This window comes from Kogia breviceps, chromosome 16, assembly GCF_026419965.1.
Source record: "Kogia breviceps isolate mKogBre1 chromosome 16, mKogBre1 haplotype 1, whole genome shotgun sequence".
NCBI lineage: Eukaryota > Metazoa > Chordata > Mammalia > Artiodactyla > Physeteridae > Kogia > Kogia breviceps.
Genome location: NC_081325.1, coordinates 9,918,210 through 9,942,075, shown reverse-complemented (window position 1 = coordinate 9,942,075; position 23,866 = coordinate 9,918,210). Strand labels below are relative to the sequence as shown.

The 23,866-nt window shown below is 41.8% G+C and overlaps 1 protein-coding gene and 1 long non-coding RNA gene across 12 annotated transcripts in view; one reads left to right on the top strand and one right to left on the bottom strand.

Moving 5' to 3' along the window:
• The window catches only part of FRY (FRY microtubule binding protein), a 426,981-nt gene that overhangs the window by 27,412 nt on the left and 375,703 nt on the right, over window positions 1–23,866 (bottom strand). For 10 of the 11 annotated variants that reach the window (XM_067016675.1, XM_067016673.1, XM_067016679.1 and 7 more), the window contains 8 exons: window positions 20,133–20,273; window positions 17,181–17,360; window positions 15,293–15,454; window positions 12,907–12,981; window positions 10,973–11,143; window positions 4,703–4,903; window positions 3,979–4,137; window positions 492–658 (listed from right to left, as the gene is read on the bottom strand). In XM_067016675.1, coding sequence (XP_066872776.1) covers window positions 492–658; window positions 3,979–4,137; window positions 4,703–4,903; window positions 10,973–11,143; window positions 12,907–12,981; window positions 15,293–15,454; window positions 17,181–17,360; window positions 20,133–20,273 — 1,256 coding nt within the window. Of the gene's footprint in view, window positions 1–491; window positions 659–3,978; window positions 4,138–4,702; window positions 4,904–9,742; window positions 9,984–10,972; window positions 11,144–12,906; window positions 12,982–15,292; window positions 15,455–17,180; window positions 17,361–20,132; window positions 20,274–23,866 lie in introns of those variants that run through there. The other variant, XR_010837245.1, reaches the window with a different exon arrangement.
• LOC136792806 (uncharacterized) lies at window positions 1,737–15,580 on the top strand. Its single transcript, XR_010837246.1, has 4 exons — window positions 1,737–1,827; window positions 14,103–14,144; window positions 14,730–14,781; window positions 15,318–15,580. It is a non-coding gene; the product is annotated as an uncharacterized lncRNA (long non-coding RNA).

The following is a 23,866-nucleotide window of genomic DNA, read 5'->3' as shown; positions in this document are numbered from 1 at the left end:
TATGATTTGTGATTTATTATTCTAGATGCCACATTAGTGGGGTTTTAAAAAATCTATCCTCTTTATATTTTTTCCTATTTGTATTCTCTGACTAGATCTCACTTGTCTCAGAAATGTCAGCCACGAGGCTGAAAGCCACCCACTTAAAAAAAAGAGTAGGTATTTGGCTTATAAGGGGCCTCTTGTTCTGGTCTTTTAACTCAAAATGAAAAGAACTCTCTATTTCCAGGCCTTGCCAAGCTTGCTTATTTTCAAAGCTTACAAGACCTGGATCATGTCCCCAGGCTCCCCTCTGGCTTTTTACGTTACTCTAGGGCTTTACGGGTTCCGCATAAGGCCCTGCTCTGGGGTTGGATGATTCCCACCCGCCGAGAGCCCTCCAAGGTATATGTCCGCTTGGACTCCTTTGTTAGGAAGTCCCAGCAGCACGAGCCTGACATTTAAGTGGAGTTAGAGCGAAGCCAGTACGATGTGCCCCGTCCACTCTTCACCTGGCAAGAGTAAACTGGTCGAGCGCTCGACTGCCTTTTTCTTCTGCCTCGGTCATATCCAGGCTAAAGCTATCGCTGCATTCGAAAGTTGCCGGGAGCTCATTGGTGGAGCCGGAAAGATCTTCCTCATGCGCGGTGGCGTCCTCCTCCTCCTGGACAGCGTTGACCTGGGAGCATAAAAAAGAGAAAAGAATCCCCCCCATATGTAAGACTATCCATAGGAAAATCTGCAATCCTGAGAGTAATAGAAATTGGGGGCACTTGTCTTCTAGCTACGGTAGAGTCAATTTCTATAACTGAAGTCAAGAATTCTCTGAAGTGCTGTTCTTTCTTTGTCTTCTTTTCAGTCTTTTCTGGGAGAGTTCCCAAAGAGGCTCTCAGTAGACTACCATATTTGACCCACGCTTATGAAGCATAAAATGCTAAACTCGGGGGCTTCCCTGGTGGCGCAGTGGTTGAGAGTCCGCCTGCCGGTGCAGGGGACGCGGGTTCGTGCCCCGGTCCGGGAAGATCCCACGTGCCGGGCCCGTGAGCCATGGCCGCTGAACCTGCGCGTCCGGAGCCTGTGCTCCGCAACGGGAGAGACCACGACAGTGAGAGGCCTGCGTACCGCAAAAAAAAAAAAAAAAAAAAACAACCAAAAAACAAACAAAAAAAATGCTAAACTTGGAAGAGACCGTAGAGACCCCCTGGTCCAATCTCCATATTTTATAGACGAGTAAACAGTTGCTCCACGTGGGAAAAGGACGTGCCTAATATCAGGTATATAATCAGAGCCAGAGCTGGGACTAGAGACACCATCTCTGACTCAGAACTCTTTTCATTGTACAACCCCAGTCTTCTAAGGCAAGTTATGTGGAGTTAACTCTCCAATATATAATATGTCCAATAGTACCTATGGAAACTAGAATTTAGAATTGTCAGTGCCTGGCATAGTAAAGGCTCCAGAAGTGTCTGCAGTGCTCACAAGTGATCCAGAGTTATTCACCAAGCCTGCCACGTTCACAGGCCTTTCCATGCTGAAAATCCTCCGAGATCCATATACGCATATGCTTTACTCTTGGGAATATCCCTTGAAGATAATAGATAAGAGAGGCTGCTCTCACATTGCTATAAAATGTAGAATGATCTGCGAGATGAAAGGGCTCTAGGGCAGGCAGAGCTGGGATCATCGAGGGGCAGGAAAAAGACGTAGCAAGTCAAATGGAAAAAGAGGCTGGGCTTGAACCTGGGCGGGGGGGGGGGGGGGGAAATCATCTGGAGAACTGATTGTTCTGCAGGAGAGGAAGGAAGGCAACTGGATCACACAGCAGAAGAGGAGAGGAAGAAATCACACGTACGTGGTTCAGTGAGTCATTTTCTTAAAACAAAAACAAAATCAAGGCGAAATAGAGATATATATGAATTAGAGAGTTATCGTGGGTTGACATCTGGCTGCCCATTTAGTATTTTGAGTCTAGGATTAAAAAGAGAAATTAGAAATGTTTACAGATATGTTAGGGAAATAGGTTATCTCATGTCTTTGAAGGAATTGCTCATAAATAGTGCATTTCAGAGGCGTATCCATATCTGCTGCTTCTTGCTTTTTATTTATTTATAGTTTTTTTTATCTTTAAGACATTTACTATTGCCATTAAAAAAATATTTAGTTTCTGTCCAGTTAGAATTTCATTAATGGTCCACTTCATATGATTTTTGTTGTTGTTGTTAAAAACTCATTTATCCTTTACCCCAAATTTTGAATGTAAACAGTAACTGTCTAGGTTGATAGCCATGCAGTTAACCAGCTTAATTTTGGCTGGAAGATGCAAGAGTCACTGCTTTCTTGTGTCTGATGAATGGGCAGAGCACTATATTATATTTTATTATTTACTTATTTTCTAAATTAATTTTTATTGGCGTATAGTTGATTTAGATCTTCCTGCTTTTTAAAACTAGAGTGGTTCCAACGAGACTGCTGACTGGCCTGGGTTTTTAGTGTATATAGACTTAATCTATTAGGGGCAGGCTGAGTTCTTCTATTTTCTATTTTCTCTTTCTAACATCACAGATACATCAAACATTGCAGAAGCCCAGCTGATGTGAAAAACAGAGATAGCTTTTCAGAAATTAGACTCAGCCTTTCGTTGACAGGGTTCCTTGATAGATTTCTGTGTAAATCCACGAAAATATTACTCATCAGGCAATGCTTTGTATAAGGAATTATATAACTTATCATTCAAAATAGAATAGTTGAGAAAATGACTATTGCAAGCCTGAGAAATAATAAATGCTGATAACGTCACATTTATTTTGTGATGTCCTTTCCATGAAGTTTATTTCTTGATATTAAGATTCTGGCACTTTAATCTCAGACAGTTTTCCTTCTGGCCCCTTTTTTGGCTACAAAAGGACTCCGCTAATTCTAAGAATCCTGATCATAGTCCTTTTGCAATGGGGAAGTCTTAGAAATAATTATTTTTTAGGCGTCAATATTTTTAGGTGATTGCAGTTTCATTGGTTGCCCTTGGTTTAAAGTAGATTAGATTTTGCTAGATCGCAGACATACTTTTTAGCACACTGTAAAAGAATACAGAATAGCCAGTATTATATTTTTCTAGTAGAAGCATCAGAAAGAATATACTCTTGTAAATTTTTTTCTATTTCGTTTTCTCCTTAAACTTATACCACCATAACCAAACTAAAGATAAAGAAACCTTTATCCTAACAGCAATAGGTTATTTTGGTATTTCCAACACAAGAAAATAAAATTCTGTACTACTGGGCATTTATGTGGGCACATATGTGAGCACAGTGTGGGAGTTGATAGTTTTATGGACAAGGTAGTTTATGAAAATATTGATAAAATAAACCTTAAATGAAATACACATTTTTAGGGGTTTTTTTTTGGTAAAAGCTGACCTTTTAAATATGCAAATTGTATCCATTACTTACTTTTCTCCTCAGAGAGCCTGGCTAGGACAGTTTTGTGCATAATACTGTGATTGATATTGAAAATTCTGATAGTCCGCCAAAGGCGAGAACACAATCAATGTACAGATTGTAAAACTGGTTCCTACATAGGAAAAAATTTCCCCCCGATACATGCATACACCCACACCTCACTTAGCAGATTGTTTTATAAAAGTCATGACAAAGAACAGCAGTTTCCCAGTCTCAGCAATCTCTGACATATAGCAATTTGTTTTGCCATTAATCAAATGGCAAAACACGAGCAGTGTTCGTGCTCTATGGAAAATGCAAAATGTTTCATTTTAAAAGGACCTCAAATCAAATCCCTCAACCGACAGGAAGATGGCCACTCAGGTCTGTGAGAGTAAAGCAACTTCAAAACCTAGGTTTAGGGGCACAAACTCAACTACTTCAAAAAAGAAACAAAGAAAATATAGTCCCTGCACTTATAACCTGCTAAGAATGCTCAGAAAATTGGAGGTACATTTTTTTTTTTAAAGAAAACTACAATCAACGATTGCCAAAATCTCTTCACCTTTGAACCCTCAGAAATCTGAAGGTTATTCATATCAGGCAGAGAAGCGTCAAAGCTAGCCATTCGGGTGTTAAAGGCATGAGGGTCAGCGGGGGTCATATTGCAGGTGGTCGTGAGTTCCATGGGATGAGTCTCTTCAGAAGGAGAGAGATTCATGATCTGTTGAGAGAGCATAGGAAATAAAACGGAGTGTGACGTTCTCATTCTTTAAAAGCTCTAATTATTCTTTACATAAGAGTACAAACCAGTGTACAAGCTAGTTTTTGGTGGACAGGTAATAACTGTTTAGCATACATACTTCACTGTCATTAGAACTTAAGCACAGTAGCTGGCAAGGCCCAGCACTGAAAAATACAAACACCCGTACTTCCAGATAACCCCATCAAAATGTCTCTGTCATACTTCCTCAAACTTCAGATGTCTGAGGAATTTAAAAAAAAAAAAAAAAAAAAAGATTTCAGCATAATAAAAGTTATTTGGGGAAAATCTAGGCCTGAACGGATTTGATGGCATTCGGGGCTTATAAAAAACCCCAGTGTTTGTTTCCATTTGCAACCTACAGAGAAGAGACCGGTTAGTATCAGACACCACCTCATGTTTCAGAGTTGAGTTCAGCAGCTGTAGCAAGTTTCTTTAGCTGCAACTGGAAACTGCACTGCTGCTTGAATCACAAAAAGAAGTCTCCCACTGTCTTGGGAAGAGTAGGTGGAGAGTTCCTACTTACTAGGTCAGAGTGCTCCAGGATCTGGCTGGTGGTGAGGTCCTCCTCTTCGGAGGATTCATCGGAATCCTCGTGGTTCATTTTATTTAGGCTGGGAGAACTTCCTGAAAGCTGGCGCTCCTCCAGAAGCTGCATATCGCACTTGTCCAGACTATCCAGAGAACGCCTGCGGACTCCCCAGTTGAAATTGTCCATACTCTCACCCTGAAATCACACCATCAGCTGCTTTTTTAAGATCCTCCTTTTTAAAAATCCTCCTGCACTCACGCCTTTACACAGTCGATTAGCCATAGCTTAGTAATAAAAATTTTCATTATGAACTCTCAAGCCCTCATGGCCTTGGGCACCAAACATTTTGCTTACATGATGTGAAAAGTAGTAAGAAGTACACTGTTTTCACCAAAATGCGTATTAAATCACAGGTAGACACGATTATACACTCTACTCTGGCACAATGGGTAACATCTTGTTTTTTAACAAGTTGATTTTAGGATACTCTGTAAATGATCCGTGTTAACAAAAATCTGTCAGAAAGAGACTATTAATATTAAAACAACTTCAAAAGACATGTTCCCTCCCCAAACCCCGCCCCTGTTTAGTACTCTTTTCAGAAGGAGAAAAAGTAGGAGCTATGCTTGTGGCATGTTCCACACCCTCTGGGTATTAAGTCGAAGAGCATTAGGTAAACATTCCAGGCTGTTTCTGCCGCAGCAGTTTTCACAGATAAAATGCAGAGTTAAAGGGCATCAAGAGAGCAGCTGGGCACAGTCAGACAATCATGCACTATGCAGAGGCCGGAGCAGCAAGGCTTCAGTTTTGCTTTAGGCTCAACTTGAAATAATTGTCCCAACATAGAAAACAGTTCCTTCCCTAGACCTGAATGGACTGACTCAGTACCAAGGATTATTGCTGAATTGTACATTTGTACTGAGAACTGGGCTAAGTGACAATGTAAAGTGTTAAGTAAAGATTTTAGATATAGCTCAGACTTTCTCTACAGACCATCAGATATTAAATAAGCTTATGTGATGAACATAAATTTTTTTTCTGAAAACCAATCTGGGTTTATTTTTCTCTCTGTTAAGATAGGAATAAAGCTAGAGAAATAGTACTAGCTCATTGGTGAGCAAATTTAAACCTCAACAAATAGGTAATCTGAATAAAATCGAGCACAGAATCTTATTTATATTAGTCATTTGAAACACTGATGGTTCACTGACATACATAACTTTTTAAAAAAAATGTGATGTTTTATTTATTTTTATTTTATTTTATTTTTTTGTATTCTGGCCATACCGCATGGCAAGTGGGATGGGTCCCCAACCAGGAGCTGAACCTGGGCCTCTGCAGTGAAAGCACTGAATCCCAACCACTATGCCACCAGGGAACTCCCATAAATAACCTTCTGATGTGAGCTCAGTAAATAGCATAATAATATCATTTCAGTGAGAGATGTAAATTACTATTAAAATTAATGAGCATTAAATGTATTAATTTTCCTCTGGTTTTAAGGGTCTGTTTCTTCTGGCTTCTAATGAAATGAATCTTACCATTCTCACAGATCTCTCATATAATAGATGCTTAGCTTTTCCAAAGTCTGTTTTGGCTATTCATGGTGGAAGGCAACAGATAAGAATCCTGACCACATTCTGGATGTGATATGGAAATTAGCATTATTCACCCCATTTATGATATATATGATTGTCCTTAGGACTGTTTGATTATAAGGCTCAGAATATGCTTTCCATAGTTTATAGCTGTATTTGTACCTTTTATCTGTAAGTGCCGTGATAAATGACCACCAAATGATTTTTTTTTCCTGGTAGAAAAGGCTGACTGTTGTGCTGGTATTTTAACATAGCTGTTTCAGTGAAAAAATGAAAAAAAATGTGGAAGAGGCAAGAGTTCTGGGAAGAAAAAGAAAACTCAGTGTGTGAAGAAATAAAAGAGGGTAAAGAAAAATGAGATTACAATACAGAGAAAAAAGAATGTAAAAGTTACTGGGAAAAACGTACAACTGTAAAACATAATTCATGAAACGGATTCTCTTGTACCAGATCAATGGATGGGTTAGATGAACTATCTCAGGCAGCAGTTCTGGAAGTCTCCCACACCGAACCGGGGTTGCACTGAGCTTGCAGAGAAATACAGACACCTAGGGCCAGAGAACGCTACACTGGGTATAGATTGCCATTGCTGTTAATTTGACTGCAGCTCAGGTGAAGATCTGAATCAAGCAGGCATGGGAGCTGGGAGTCAGGGAAGTTGTTCTTGCAGGAATAATATCTGGGTGTCTTGCTAGAGGATGCAGTAACTCCACTAGAGGCAAAGATGTTGAAACCGTTTCCTTGGTAGTAGCTGAGGGGTTGAGATGGAACAGTAGCCTTGCCTACGTTAAAGTCGGTGGTGATTAAAAGTCAACTGGGCCTTCTCATAGCACAGGAATAGACCGCTATTGGGAGAGCCACCTTCCAACTTCCCCACACGCAAATGTCAGATTTGCATTTTAGGTTACCTACACGGTCAAAAGCCAAAAGTGTTTCACTGATTAAGTGAGGTTTTCTATGTGTGAGAAAATTTAGAAGATGGCTAACTATTCCTGATGGACAATTTGCATATGTCAGTTATCAAACTTAAATAACCACTCAGGATTTATACTGAGATGAGAAAGTATTCACGACGGAATGTTCCAGAAATGTTGGAAATCGTATTCTTTGATACTGGAGTTCCAAAAACTAAGAATTCTTGTTGAAGGAACTTGGATGGTCAAAATATGTTCCCCCAAATGTACCTACTTAGAGTAAGTCTATATGACATAGATACAGGGTGATCATAGGTCAGTTTGCCCAGGAAAATCCCAGCTTATGCCTGTTTTCTGGGTGTAATTATTACCGGACCCCTTTTACTTGAAGAGGGTCCTCATTTGGATGAGATTTTATATAGTCAGCATCCAAAGATAGCTCCTAATTCCTGGAAAAGAAAAGGAATTGCTTGGCAGTATATGTGGTATATTGTTAGATGCAGCTTGTTGATTTCACTTTTAATAAAAGAATTTAACAGCAAAACCAATCCAGCTGTGCAACTGCCTAATGAGAAATTATAGGATTTCCATGGATCATATTTAAAAACTCACTCTCTCTCAAGAGATGTAATCATGCAACTTCCGGAACTAAACATATAAAGATTTTAAAGCTATCTCATATTTATACTTCAGAAAATATTTCCCTTCTACAGCAACCAAGAAAAATACTTCTATTACACACATCTCAGTGTAAGTGTGCAAATAGGCATACATACTCTCGGAGGGGGGAAAAAGCAGTTATGCAGTTATAAATCTGCAATGATGCAAAACAGGTACTAGTGCATCTGAATTGAAAATAGCATGGTCTTACCTGAAGTTCCTGTGTAGCAGATTGAATGGACAGAAAAACAAATAAGAGGTCTATTTAAAATGATTATATAAGATACTCAAGTGCATTTGTCTTAGTTTTAACACAACAGCAACTAACAGTGCTAACAGTATATACGTCAGTAGATGCAACTTAAAGAAAAAGGCAAAGATACACAAACCCCATAAAGAAAAATTAGTATGAAACACTGGAAATTCCAAACCTCTTAGCGGTGGATGATGTAGTTGGTAACAAATCATAAATACAATTTCTGAAATAGCTTTCCACTTCAGTGACAACTCTGGTCTCCTCAACACTTTTTTTTTTTTGGAATGCCTGAATTTTTATTTGTGAGAAAATCGTGAAATGTCATGGAAAGACTAATGAGGGTCATCAGCTTGGGAAAAAAAGGTGGCATCACCTGATCCTGCTCACAAAACCAGAAGTGTTTGTGATCATGATCTGTTTCACTACTGAGGTGCAATTAATAGCAAAGACACAGCACCCTTTAAAGATTCTGAGAAGTTCAAAGGCAAACCCTTAAAGATATTAGTCAATAAAGTCTGAGACTATTTAATGAAAAGGAATAGACATGACAAAAACCTTGTCTTTTTTTTTTTTTTTTTTTTTGGTAAATGTGTCTTGATCTAGAAGCCAGATATGCTTACCTTTTGCAGCTGAGGAAATACTGAAATTATTCACCAAAGACAGTACAAAGGAACAGATATTTAGAATGCCTACTGCCTGAAATTATGCTAAAAGCTTTACACAGGTCATCTTACTTGATCCTTACATCAACTCTATAGGCAGGTATTATCACTCCCATTCGATAGATGAGGATGCCAAGAGAAACTGCATCCAGGCTTGAGCGGGGTCAGTGGCAGAGCTGAAAGTCAGAGTTGGACCTGCCTGACTCCAAAGCCCTTGCGTTTTCACTCTACCACTCTGTAAGCTCGCTAGAATCCCTTATTATGACCTTATTGAGAAGTAGCAAAATATTCTCAAATGGTTTATTTTATTTGGATAAAATATATACTTTCACATTCTTGAACTTCTTATAAAATCTTAATCATACAAGATAAAATAATCACTATGATTTTTCAGTTCGTGTTGGCTAGGACGATAGTGAGAACACTAGAAGGAAGGCATGGTAATCATTATTTATTGTCCTTGAAAAATATTAGCATAATATTTATTTTCAAGTGATTGGGCATCTATGGTTTTCCTTACTTTATTTTGATAGAAATTAAATTTGTTAGTTCTGAAATTGTTTCTGATTTCTCTGACACCATTCCTCCTAGGTCCCTTCACGTAACACATTTTTCTTTGGCTGACACTGAAAAATGATGCCTCTCTTGTTTCATCAATTTTCCTCTCCGTAGTTTAACCCTTGAAGAGGGTGCCCAAGCTTGAATTCTAGCCTAAGAGCAAAGATTAGGTCAGTTGCTCAGACCAGGAAGCTAAACTTTTGACATTCCATATACCTCTGGGTCATTTCGAAAGTATTCAAAACAGCTGTGTTTTGCCTTAGACTTTTTAAACAATCCTCACCGCATTTAGCAATTGATTTCTTTATCACTAATTATGGTTAACAGTCAGAAAAACTCTGCAATGCTTTTTACTGGTTTGAGAACAATTCAAGATGAAAGCTTACACATTTAAAGATGCCTTGTAGTTGGTGCCTTTATCCTCTTAAAGGGCTGGATCTGCTAAACTTGCTCCCAGGGAAAGAGTTGGTAAAGAAAACATTCTTCATTCTGAGGACTGGATTCTTCCTTGCTGGCACACACAGCCAGGGTAGTCAGTGGCCAGGAAGGACAAAAATAGAGCTCAATAGAGCTTGTCCAGCTCCGTGGCCTTGCCTTGACATGAGTGGATTGGTCAGCAATCATATCCTTTTAGGGAAGGTAAGCAGTTACTTGAAGCATCATTTCCCACAAGCTTATCGTTAAATTAGGAGCTGCCTACCTGCCATAGGATATGAGAAACTTTGAATGTGAGCCTCCACTTTAACTGTTCGGCTAGCAGAAAGCCCTTCCTTTGTCTGGGAAATCGAGTGGCCTTGGTTAAATGTGAGCTGAAGTATGTGGATCCCACCGGGTGCCAGGCTGGGTACCAGGCTTTATTACAGATGCCAACCCCACTTCAGGGAACACAGTGTCCATCCCAGGAGCAAAAAGCCCGCCTCTCAGCTGGAACATGCCCCTGAGCTACTGAAATGATGCTCCTCCTTGCAACCCCAGGTTTTCAAAAACAGGACTCATAATGGAAAGCGCCCTATCACCATGATTATCATTCAGATAAGCAGATCTGCATCTGCCTGTTGATACTTGAATTCAGCTACTCCAGGTGTCAAGAACCAACTGCAAGCAGAGCCAAGAGCTCTTGTATGTTAAATCCAGTTTCACGTTCTGAGGATTTCATCAAACAGCACAAAGATGCCGGGGCCCTCGGGCTCTGATCGCAGGTTGCAGCAGGCAAGCTTGGACGCCAACCCAGGAGAGCAATTTCACATTGAAAATAATAAAATGCTTAGCCTGCTTTACCCAGGTACCAGAGAACAGGCTCAGACCTTGAATGTTTCTGTGATTTTTTTTTTTTTAAGTTCACCTTTGGACTACACACACACAGAGTCTCTGTGTGGTCATTCGAAGTCAGATCTTTGCCATTTAGAAAGAACTTGGTGGCTTTGGCCGTGGGCTTAGACAGGAAGGTTTGTGGTGACTTTTGCCAAAGTTAAGCTGCTGTGCTTTGAATATATTGATTAAAAGCAAAGTTTACAGCTTTCTAATTAAAGAACTCATTATTTAGCAGATAGAAAGAAACTGTTGTGTTAGTCAAGGAAAAGGCTGGGCGGATCGTTTTCACCGAGCCTGGGCCGTACCTCCCCATCCTCCAGCTCCACATCCAGGAAGTCGAAGTCTCTAAAGACCCGGAACTGCTGCTCACTGTTGGTGTCATCTGTGTTCTCCTGCTCCCGGGTGCCGTCCTCGGAGGACACTAGGCTCGTCTGATGCTCCAGCAGATCCAAGTCCCCACACGACGAGAAAATCACCTACGAACCAAGAGTCCTCTCCTGAGAAACCGCTCTCCCTTCTTTACTTCCAGTACACACACCTCCGAATTCCTTAAGTGGGTATTTTTAGAATGTTCTTTTATTATTTATGTTGGACAGGCGCCTTCAGATTAAACTCATTGCAAAGATGCAAGTTCACACACTAGGAAAGCGTTCAAGAGTCAGATCGCTGCTTCTTAATGAAAAGTGTATCCTATGTGCGTGCGCGCGTGTGCGGGAATGGATTTTAAACATTCTTTTTTTTCCCTCCAGTGTTTAAGGGCAGTCATAGGATTTGCACTAGGTTTTCATAAAATGGTACAGGACACGCAGTCTGTACAGGGATTGCAAATGGGTATATGAGATAAATAGCACTCAGGACCAGCCAACTAGTCAGTGAGAGATGAGAGACTAGAATTCTGATTTCCTCAGCCGAGGCCTCCCTTTCCTTGTTAGTGCCACGTTTCTTATTTGTAACATAGTAAGCATTTCTAGATAGAAAGGCCTGGCACACAGAAGCAGGCGGTTTGGATCTGAAGGAGACGGTGTAACCACAGGGGTGGTAAGAACCGGGCCTCTCTGGCTGTGCCACTGAAGAGGGAAAGGGCTCTCTTTCCTCTTACTTTCAAGCTGGGGGCTAAATCTGCCCCCACTATCTCCTCGTCCCTCTACCCTCAGTGATGTCACAGGAGCAGCAGCAAACCCGCTGAGCACTAACTCAGAAGGTGACTCCAGCGGAGGCCGCCCTTCCGGCTGGGGCACATTCCCAGACGATTACACGTATCAACTTGCACTTTAGCACGAATCTGTGACGCTCATATTTCACCTGCTCACGAACTACATTAGTATATACAGTTTGGAATTTTAAAAGTAGTTCCACAGAGACACTGTTTGCTACCTCTTACTTGGGAAATTACTTGTTCGCTATTTTCTTTTCTGGTTACTAATAGAGATGCCGTGATATAGATGAAATAAAAATACCTGGTAAAACCAAACCCTGAGATTTTTATTGCTTTTGCTACAATATTCTCACACACACAATTTGAATTTCCTAAATTTTATAAAAGCTTCAGAAGCTAACTTCTAATATTTCAATTATTCATTTCTTTCAAAGCCCAATGGCATTTTTGTGCAACTGTAACATCAGTAGAAGTTTTTGTTTGTTGGTTTGTGGTTTTTTTTTTTTTTTTTTTGGCCGAGCTTCACACCGGCTCTTACTTCCCTGACCAGGGCTCGAACCCCTGCCCCCTGAAGTGGAAGCATGGAGTCTTAACCACTGGACTGCCAGGGAGGTCCCTCAGTGGAAGTTCATATGACAAAAAACATGATAATATATCACTATTTTCACCTTTATTGTACATGCATAAAATAGTGACATCACGGTAAGAGATCTGTGTACAGAGAGTAAAATTACACCCAAGAAGAATGTGTATCATATATGGTGGTGCAGAAGACAGTCACATATACATATTTTAAGAAAGTCTGGGCGTATTTACTTAAAAGATCCAAGATATTAAAAAAATTAAAATAACAGTTTTTATTTACCAACTGGAGCAAATAGCCAATAACATCTTTCATTGTTTCTGAAGTGAGGTTGAAAATCATACTATGGAGAGAAATAATCTAAGGGTTTGATCTAGATGATGGATACCATACTTGTAATTCATAGTTGAAACCTCCAAACTACATGACCAAAGGCAAAAACCGACCAAAGGTAAAAAGGTTATGACACCAAAATAGATGTGATATAGGACAGAACTTACCGATGGATTTTTGCTTAATCCCACTTCTTGGCCACACAGAGAAAGGACGTGTACCAACTTCTCTTTCGTCCTCTTCTGGAAAAGAAACACACAGGCAGGTTTTAATCATGGGGTCCTGTGATCAAATCTACTCCAATACTGTAGCCATCAGCCACAAAGGGCTAACCCACCAGAAATGTGGCCAGTGAGAATGGAGATATGAAATACATGAAGAGTTGGTATGAAAAGAGAATGTAAAAATATCTCACCAATAATTGTAAAATATTGATTATATGTTGAGAAAATATTTTAGCTATATTAGGTTAACTAAAATGTGTTATTAAAATTAATTTTACCTGTTTTTTTCTTTTTTTCAAAAGGCGACTATTAGAAAATGTAAAATGAGGCTCACATTATGTTTCTACCGGACAGTGCTGATCTAAGTTTTCCCAAGGGAGGGGATGTGAAAGTCAACCCCTTGGTTCTTTAGCAGATGTTCATTACTCCCCTTGATAATCTTTCTTGTGTGCTACAACTTTCAATCATTAGCAAGCCTTTCCTTACACCTAAATTAAATCTATTATATTACAACACAATTCTCTTTTCCTCAAATGGGAGGATAAATTTACTTTCTGCAGAATTAAATTCGATTATTTGCAAGGCATATTAAATCTTTCTCAATTTATTCCTCCTATAGTTAAATGGATGGAATTCCTTTCGCTTTTCTTTGTAAACCTTACTCTTCAGTTCCTTAAGCACGGGGATTCTTCTACAAACCAGCACATTTCCCAGTGACATAGACAAACCAGGTCTAAGAATGACTGGTGAGTTGAGAATGAAAAGGATGAGTAACCAGAGCCTAAAAAACGTTAATGTGCCTCCAAATTGCTCTTAAAGCAATCGTCCTCCTCTCCTGAAAATGATTTTTTTCCCCTTTTAATCCGATTTAATATGGAGACTGCAAGGAGGCCAATATCACCCATAGATTTTCCTTCTTAATGGAACTCGGTTCCCTGCATCCTTCTTTTCAAATTATAGACGGGACACTCAATATGGTGTCATTTCAAGGTCAAAGACAGGAGGACCTTGATGTTGAAGGATGGCAAGAGATTCACTAACCTATTTGCCTAAGTTTGAGTGGGCATTTTACAATTCTGGGAAGGAACGAATGTAGAGGAGCATGGAACTGGGCTGTACACTTGTCTTCTCTTTTCCAGATTCCCAAGAAAGTCGAGCGGGGCTCTCTATTCAAGCACACGGTGAGCGCTCACTGAGAACCAGCTCTGCTCCAGTAGGCGCTGTGCTCTAGGCTCCACTTCCCTAACCTTCAAGCGTGAGGACGAGTCCTGCGGGGCAAACAAAGGGCTTTTCTCTGCCCGGCACCCAGCAGCACCCACGTCGCCTTCCTCCAGTAATGCAGTCCCTCTTTTCATCTTGGGACGGGCTCTTCTCCTGCCAAGTGGGGCCCTGCCTCTCTTGCACAGAGCCCTTTCTCTAGAATTGCTTACGACGCCGGGGAGGGGAGGCCCCTGTCCTGAAATCGTCAGAGCCAAAGACCACGTAAATCTGGAGCTGCCGGAGGCTGTTGGGCCTCACGTTGGAGCAGTGTGCCCGAGAAGGAAGTCAGCGGGGAGGAAAGCGGGCCTAAGACTTTGGGAAGAGAAGGTGGGGACAGTGAGAAGGACAGAGAGGGTCTAAGGATTGTGTGTGCAAGAATCCAGTTCTGCTTGAAGTTATGATATAGGAGTTAACACATTCCCTTTCCACCTAAGGTAGTTTTTCACTGGGCTTCTGGCACATGTCACCAAAAGAGCCCCAAATAATGCATGGGTTTCACTTGACAGGAAGTCCAATGACATGACTGCTGTGATGCAGTCACCCAGAAAGTGAATACAGGTAACAGAACCACAGAGAAATCTGGCCGCCCACCATGCTCTGCAGGGTCAGGTGTGCATGGAGCCCACTGGCTGGAGGGCAGGCTCGTAGGGCTGCAGCCAGAATGGTCCTGGGGTGTGGCCCTGTTATGCAGGATTGGTTAGGAGGACTAAGGATGTATTACGTGGAGAAAAGAGGACTGATTTGGGTAGGTGGCAGAGCGGGGAGGGTTTCTTTAAGTGCTTGAAGGGCTGCCATGTGAAAGACAGATCCAACTGCATGTTCTAAGCCTTAAGAGAACTAGGACCAATGAGGAGAAGCAACAGAGTGTCAGACTTCAACTCAATGTAACGGGCCGTTCAAAGATAAAATGGGCTCCCTCGGGATACAGAGTACCGGAGACCATCATCGCTGAGGTGTCGATGCCCAGACGGGAAATATTGGGATGGTGGATGCAGGCATCCCGTATCACAGTTGGGTTCAATAGGTCCCCTAAGCTCCCTTCCAACCCTGGGACTCGAGGACTCTTTACCTGAGAATACTGGGGCCTTTTCCAGCTTACAGGGACAAGGACATTGGAGTTGGAGCCTGACGAGGTAGAGGATGTGCTGCGGGTGACGGCCACGGCCCTGGGCTTCCCATCACGCCCAGAAGAGCTCTGCAGTTCATCGTATCGCCTGCCGATGATGGGCGTCTGGAGAAAAAAAGAAGAGAGAAGCACACTTTCCTTCCATCTCATGCATGCTCCTGGGGTATATGGATTGCTCTGTCCCAGCAGCAACCAAGAACTGCTTATCTGATTAAAACTTAGATTGGAGAAGTTCAGTGTTACAAGGAGGCTCATTTTCCTTACGTTCAAATACATATTCCAGATCATTCTGCATCTTCAACACTTTCCCACCCTCTTTAGCAGCTGGAAACAAATCCAACTGATGGTTCTTAAACACACTTTAGAAATAAAGTTAAGAAGGAAGACAGGCGGGAAAGCAAAATAGTTTTCAGATGTTTAAGCTGGAAAGACTTTCTTTATAGTTAAAACAAGACCAAAATTCCTTCCCCTCATCCCAGCCTGTAATCACCAATCTTGATACACTCTCAATCATTTAAAAATTTATTTAAATTATTTCTATCTTTTCCATTATTTTAATGAATGAGGTCAGGGGCCAGGTTCTTGACAACACTTCAGAAATTTCACTTCCTGAGAGTCCTGGAGTGTGGTGGCTGGGTAGGCAGCACCTCCCAAACTCCAGCCCCAGGGAGGTCTCTGCAGAAATCTGTTCGTAGGCCTCCATTCAGAGACGGCAGACGCTGGCTGGTATTGCATCACCTGACTCTCAAGGCACGTCTTTCTGGAGCAGCTGGGTCTCCGGGGCATGCAGCTGATTGGCTACAGGTTTTCTGTACCTCTTTGGGACAGAGTAAACTTAAGTCAAAGAGTAAGCTTCCCCCACCCCCAGCAATGTAAAAAAAAAATGTTAAAAATTGAAAAATACTGAGTTGATACCTTAATATCATATACATACTAAATATCACAACGGTAGCACAACAGCGTCTCATCCTGAGTATTGAAATGATGAATGGTCAGTGAGGCTACTGTGCGAGAAAAGCCAGTCGAGCTACAACCTAATTAACAGAGTAAGTTCCACGTAAACAGATCTAGTTTATTCCTTTAGTGAGGGAATCCACTCGGCCGTGCTGAAGAATATTTATGAAGTACCTAACATGCATCAGACACCGTACAGACCCTGCTGACGAAGTGGACAGGCCGTTGTTTCTGCTTTGCGGGGTTTATGGGTCATGGGGCAAAGGAGCCAGGAAAGCAAATGTATTTTTACATCTTAGACTAAAATAGTTAAGTACAGGCCTCCCAAAAGTTTCTTCATGGACCAGCAGGTAAACATGACTATTTTCTGACTTCTTCTCTTCCTAACTCCTTAGTTTATAAGTCTCTTCCCTCCTCACACCCATCTCCCTCAAGGCAAGAATTTAGATAGTTAGACTGGTTTAAAAAGCAGTGTGGCTTGGGGAAGTGACCATAAAGGCAGATTCCGTATTCCTGTAAATCTCAGGCATCCGCTGGTTTGGCTGCAGTTCAGGAAACAAGGTTTCGGATACAAGATAAGGCGTGACAGCTGTCAGATAAAGAATGAGTGAAGGTCACGGTTGAAAATGCATAAGATCATTCCATTTTAAAGTTAGCTTTTTTGGGGAAATCATTTTTATATAACCGAGGCTAGCTTCTATTTTTAAAAGCTGCCAGAGAAGAGCTCCAGTGAATAGGACAACGCGTTGAACCTAACTGAGGCCTCAGGAGCTTTCACTTGACATACTGCAAAATAAGTGTCCCCTTCTCCAGGCAACTAGTTCTGACCTTTGCAGCTATGTATTCAGGCTAAAGTTTACAGAAGCAGTTAACATACCTCTGAAATATCAAAGTGGAAGTCCAGGGTTTTCCCAGGTAATTCCTTAGACGCACTGGTCCATACTCGATGTATTTCTATCTTTGAAAGGTCACTGTGTTGGTAGGAAGGTAAAACTAGGCTGGCAGATCGAGAAACTACTAGCTTCAAGATATTCAAAGCTTCTCTCCAGTGGACGCTCTGAAGGAAATAGAACAGTCAATGGGTAAAAATAATTCCAAAAAAACCCAAAACATTAATATGCCGCTAGCTACCGAAACTTCTAACGACCGGTCAGAACTCATTGATTTAAAACTGCAGGAAATTCTGTGATAAGTAAAAGGCAAATGACATAAAAAGATAATTTATGCATAAGATGAGCTACATTTAGGAAACAAGAATAAAAAAAGACTCGTGTTGTCCACATTCAAATAAGTAAAAGTTTAAAATAACAAGGGACCATTTTTGCTAATGAGGTATTTCTTCAGTTTGAAAAACAAAACAAAACAGAAAACAAGCAACTGCCCCCCACCCCCTGCAGCAACCCTCATTGCATTTTATGCTGCTTCTACTCACTCTTTCTCAAGATTCTCCCACCTCCAGTCTCCAGGCTTCCTGGGTCCTTCTCCTACTTCTCTGGCTCTTCCTGCCCCATATGCTCCTGGGCATCTGATCTCTGCCCTCAGCCCTCTTCTCTTCTTCTCCACATCTTCCTCATAACCTAACCTAGAATCTGGGTGCCATTCTTACCTCCCCTCTTTCCCTCCCTCCTGAGAACTTGATCTCTCCCCTCTCCATTCCTGTTGGCACTGGCTCAGCTGAATCCACTCTGGCTTCTGCCTGGATTATTTCGATGGCCTCTTAACTGGTTTCCCCAGTTCCAGCCTCTCCTTGGGTCCGTCATCAAACCCACTCCAGCTACATTGATCTTTCTAGAATCTTCAGCTCAAGTCACTTCCCTGCTTAAACTCCTTCAAGGGCTCCCTCTGGTGGGCAAGGTGGAGTCCACACTCCTTGAGCAAGGCCTGCAGGGTAATCTCCCCCAGGCAGCTCCTGGAATTGCCCAAACCAGCCAAGGTCTCTTAGCCTCTGTGCCTTTCCTCATGCTATTCCCTCATCCTGGAACGCCCTTCCTCTCTCCTTATTGCCTTATCAAACTCCTACTCTTCCTGTAAGCCTCATTTGTTTCACCCTCTTTGTATCCCTGACAACCCCAAGCTGACTGAGGTACTTCTCCCACAAAAATATTGAACACAGATAAACTAGCATGATAAACGTCATTATTTGCCTAGGCCTTGGAATAAAGTGCATGAAATAAAACACATTTCCTTCACTGTTAAACTCTGCACCCGGGAGGTCATGGTTTGAATATGAAATTAGCCACCATTCAAGATAAGATCTTGAGTACCAGGGATGGCCCACAGGCCTAAGAATAGGTAGCCTGATAAAACAATCTCTTTTTTTTTTAAACTAGGGGCACATGATTAGTAGAAAGATGTGAACTGACCCTCTGTCTCTCATGAGTGTAAAGTGAGAAAGTGGTAATGAATGCCTACCACATGGTACAACTATTACTGGAGCAATGCCACTCGGAAAAAAAAAAAATAGCTTGAAAATCATTTTTAGCATTAAGTAATTTTCTGCAAGTAATGTGACTGGTGAACTGAGGATGGAATAAAAAAAAAAGTTTAAAATTGTATGGCTTAGTCAATGAGTTTAACCAGAGAGAAACCTAACATTTGCCCTTGAACTCTGAAACTTACCAAGTACACTACATTTGTTTGTTGGAGTATTTTCAAGTACATTTACGCCACTTTTTTTTTTTTTTTTTTTTTTTGTGGTATGCGGGCCTCTCATGTTGTGGCCTCTCCAGTTGCGGGGCACAGGCTCTGGACACGCAGGCTCAGCGGCCATGGCTCACGGGCCCAGCCGCTCCGCGGCACGTGGGATCTTCCCGGGCCGGGGCACGAACCCATTTCCCCTGCATCGGCAGGCGGACTCTCAACCACTGCGCCACCAGGGAAGCCCTACGCCACTTTCTTAACCTTAATTCCTTCAACTCTAAAGGGACAATATGAACCTCTGAATTAACTGTTCGCATTTGAAACGCCTGGCCTAGAACCAGGCACAAGCAAGTTGTTTCTTCCTTCTCCACTGAACTAGGACCCCTCAAATGAGACCCTGCCCCTGCCCTCCCAGCCAGGAGTGTGCTTTCAATACCCAGCTAAGAAGCCCAAGAAGCAGAGGTGTCCTCTGAAGGCTCAGGAACGCACTGCGGCCCGGTCCTGCCTTTTTCCTCAGGACACCACTCAGGGCATGTCTCAGCCACTCTCAGCACGTTATGGGTGTCAATGAATGAACATGCAGCCTGGCACCCATACAGTTCTATGGCCAAGTACAAAGAAAGCTCTATGCAGGGCTTCCCTGGTGGCGCAGTGGTTGAGAATCCGCCTGCCGATGCAGGGGACACGGGTTCGTGCCCCGGTCCGGGAAGATCCCACATGCCGCGGAGCAACTAAGCCCGTGAGCCGTGGCCGCTAGGCCTGCGCGTCCGGAGCCTGTGCTCCGCTACGGGAGAGGCCACAACAGTGAGAGGCCCGCATACCACAAAAAAACAAACAAACAAACAAACAAACAAAAAAAAAACCACGTCCTCTTTAAGAGACACGCATCAAAAGAGGACACAGGGCTTCCCTGGTGGCGCAGTGGTTGAGAATCCGCCTGCCGATGCAGGGGACACGGCGCCGATGCAGGGGACACGGGTTCGTGCCCCGGTCCGGGAAGATCCCACGTGCCGCGGAGCGGCTGGGCCCGTGAGCCATGGCTGCTAGGCCTGCGCGTCCGGAGCCTGTGCTCCGCAACGGGAGAGGCCACAACAGTGAGAGGCCCGCATACCGAAAAAAAAAAAAAAAAAAAAAAAAAAGAAAGCTCTATGCAAATTCTGGAATGAAACATCCTGGTTCAAATACTCACTTGCACGTATTTTTCAATGGTTTTCAGAACGTCCACATTGAACTGCTTTACGGGAACGACCGAAAGGTCCATGTAGCTGAGCAGGCTAAAGATCACGTGCAGCAGGGGCTGCTGCATGCTGGGGAGGCCCTTCTCCAGCAGCTGCGCGGAGAAACACAGCGTGAGCCACTTTGACACCACGTTTCCACACAGCAGCACCAGGGTTTCCTAGTACCCTTATGATCGAACATTTCCTTAGGAGGGAAAAGAAGATCCCAACTACTGAAGACATGGAGGTATTATCAAAGGCAACGCAGACAGGTCTGAGTATAGAAATATAATATTACACAGTGGAATGCAACGAAATAAGCCTCCAAAGGAAAGCATCAAACACCACCAATGACTGAAAAATATAAATGAAAACGAAAGATACACTTATCAGGTACCGAACTGGCAAAGATTAGAAACTGGTGATAGTATGGGTGAGGATATAAGAAGAGTATTCTTACACATCAGTGGAAATGTAGATTGGATAATTTGACAAATGAGATCAACAGTACTAAAAGGGTTCATATCTTTTGAAATACTAATTACACTTTTAGGAACTTTTCCAAACCTAGAGATAAATACTAAGATTTAAGTAAGAGATTTCACCAAGGCATTATTTATAATGGTTAAAAAAAAAACCCCACATAAAACAAGAGAGCTCTGTAAGCAATTTAAATGTCAAACACTAGGGCAATGGATACATAAATTATGGTAAATTGTATGATGAAATATCATGCAGTCAACAGAATGACATTTTTAAAGATAGTAAAGGATATCAGATAATATTAAGTGAAAGAGGAAGGATATATAATTTCTATATAATAGATGATGTCAACATTGATGTGAATGGGTGTGTGTTATATAGAAATAATGCTGGAAGTAAACCCAACAAAATGTTGATAGCGCTTCTCCCTAGATAATATAATTATTTTTGAACACATACTGCTTTTATAGTCAGCGGGAAAAAAAAAAAACAATGACATTTTCAAAAAGGAAAGCAAAATAATGAGAAAACTGATGTGACAGACATAATGAAAAAGGTTACTGTTCAGATTTAAAAATTAATAGAAATGATTCAAATAAATGCTGAAATTCCACATGAAAAGTAGCCCCAGGGCTTCCCTGGTGGCGTAGTGGTTGAGAGTCCGCCTGCCGATGCAGGGGACGCGGGTTCACGCCCCGGTCCCGGAGGATCCCACATGCCACAGAGCGGCTGGGCCCGTGAGCCATGGCCGCTGAGCCTGCGCGTCCGGAGCCTGCGCTCCGCAACGAGAGAGGCCACAACAGTGAGAGGCCCGCGTACCGCAAAAAAAAAAAAAAAGTGGCCCAGGGCTTCCCTGGTGGCGCAGTGGTTAAGAATCCGCCTGCCAATGCAGGGGACATGGGTTCAAGCCCTGGTCCAGGAAGATCTCACATGTCGCGGAGCAACTAAGCCCGTGCACCACAACTACTGAGCCTGCGCTCTAGAGCCCGCGAGCCACAACTACTGAAGGCCGTGCGCCTGGAGCCCGTGCTCTGCAACGAGAGAAGCCACCGCAATGAGAAGCCCGCGCACCGCTACGAAGAGTAGCCCCCGCTCACCGCGACTGGAGGAAGCCCGCACGCAGCAACGAAGACCCAACGCAGCCAAAAATACAATAAGTAAGTTAAAAAAAAAAACGTGGCCCAAAGAAATAACTGAACAGTTAACAGATGAGGAAATGTACAATTCCACAAATCTATTGTATGAAAAAAGGAATATCTTCACTAGAAAGGAAATACATAAAGAGATTAATTTTAAAGTACCAATAAAAATATTCAACTGAAAACATGTATAAATGGAATGATAGAATTTAGTGGGGATATGGGATAACCTGAATATTTACACATTGTTTGTAGTATTGTAAATTGGGAAAATCTCTGTGAAGACCAATTTCCCAAATGCACACATTTTCCCAAATGTATCCATGAGCTTTACCTGGATAGATTTTTTGGGAAATGCCATCAGGAAAAATGAGCTAAATATAATCTGATAAAAAGTCTGCATCAAAGGACTATTTTTTTTAAAAAAAAATATGAATACAAGCAACGAAAGGTAGATGGTTAATGATATAATTCCACAGTTATTGAAAGTGACAAGATGTGAGATATGTCAACACATACACACACACAAAATTAGTGTGAAGTGAGCACAGCAGGTTCAATGGAAACAGTGACCACAGCTGCCTAAAATTATATGTAGGTACCTGGCCAAAACCTGAAAGAACACGGGACTGACTGAAATAGAAGTTCATTTATATCATATGTAGTGAGTAGGTAAGTTTATAATAAAATTTTTGGTGACAGTTATTGATAAGGGCAGCATAGAACAAATTAGGATATCCATTTTAATTTATTTTTTATTGTGGTAAAATACATATAATATAAAATTTACCATTTTAACTATTTCTAGGTGTACAATCTAGCAGCATTAAGTACACCCACATTGTTGTACAACCACGACCACTATTTATTTCCAGGACTGGTTCATCATCCCAAACTGAAACTCTGTAACTGTAAAACAATGGCTATAAATTTGCCTCTTCTATGTTCCTCATATAAGTGGAATCATGTATTTGTCCTCTTGTGTCTGGCTGATTTCACTTAGTATAATATTTTCAAGGTTCACCTATGTTGTAGCACGTGTCAGTACTGCATTCCTTTTTAAACCTGAATAATATTCCATCGTATGTACAGACCACAGCCCATTTGTATTTCTGAAACTTCTATGGCTAGTGAACCCAACAAATTTTGCCTCCTTGCTCTCTCCCAGTTCACCTTGTTTTAAAACAGGCATTGGCTGCCTTGGTAAGCCGGGTGTTTGCACTGTTTATCCTGGTTCTTCTTGAGAGCTAAGGTATGTGTGGGCTGGGTTAGTAACTCTTGCAGGGACAGATGTGACCAAGGTGATTATCAAAAGCAGTAGGGTGGCACTTAAGACAGGTTCTTTAAATGCCAGGGATGGGGGTGTGAAAAGAGCAAAATCATCCTCGGCTGTTGACAGTGCGAATACAGCCCAATATCGCTGATCTGTGTTGCAAATCAAAATCCTGCAGGGTCAGCTATACATGCTGGTGGAAGAAGCAGCTATCTTGTTCTAGGTAGAGGCTTTCAGTCTTGTGGAGCCTTTCTAAAAATGACTGATTCTTAACCTATCTGCATTCTGAATTGGTGATATAATACAAGAAAAATTAGAATGGACTGCCTTCATCACTTCTGAAAAGGCCCCAGCAAGAGGCATGAACACAGATCCAGAGAGGAAAAGCAAACGCTGAAAATGCTAAAACAAGGTAATACTATCAATCACTTGCCTCATAGATTTCATGACCTTGTATAGTAAACTAGTTGGAGTCTGGGGGTGCTAAAGAATACATTTCATCACTTGCCGAAAGTGCTATGTATCTCTAGCATCAGCGTACACAGAAGTCAGAGTGGGGGTTTGCAATGAATGTGCTAGGAACACACTGGTATGAGAACAAAAATCCCATCCCAGTTTTAAAAACAAACACAAAAGATGAAGATAAAAAGTGTTTTTCAAAAATATATGCTTTGTTAATGAGTTCGGAGCAAACAACCATTAAACATAGAAGCCACACAATAACTCCTTAAATAAGATTTGAACACCCAGAATAATGCAGATAAAATCTCCTCATCTCTGCCATGTGTGACAAGTATTAGTGTAATAAAAA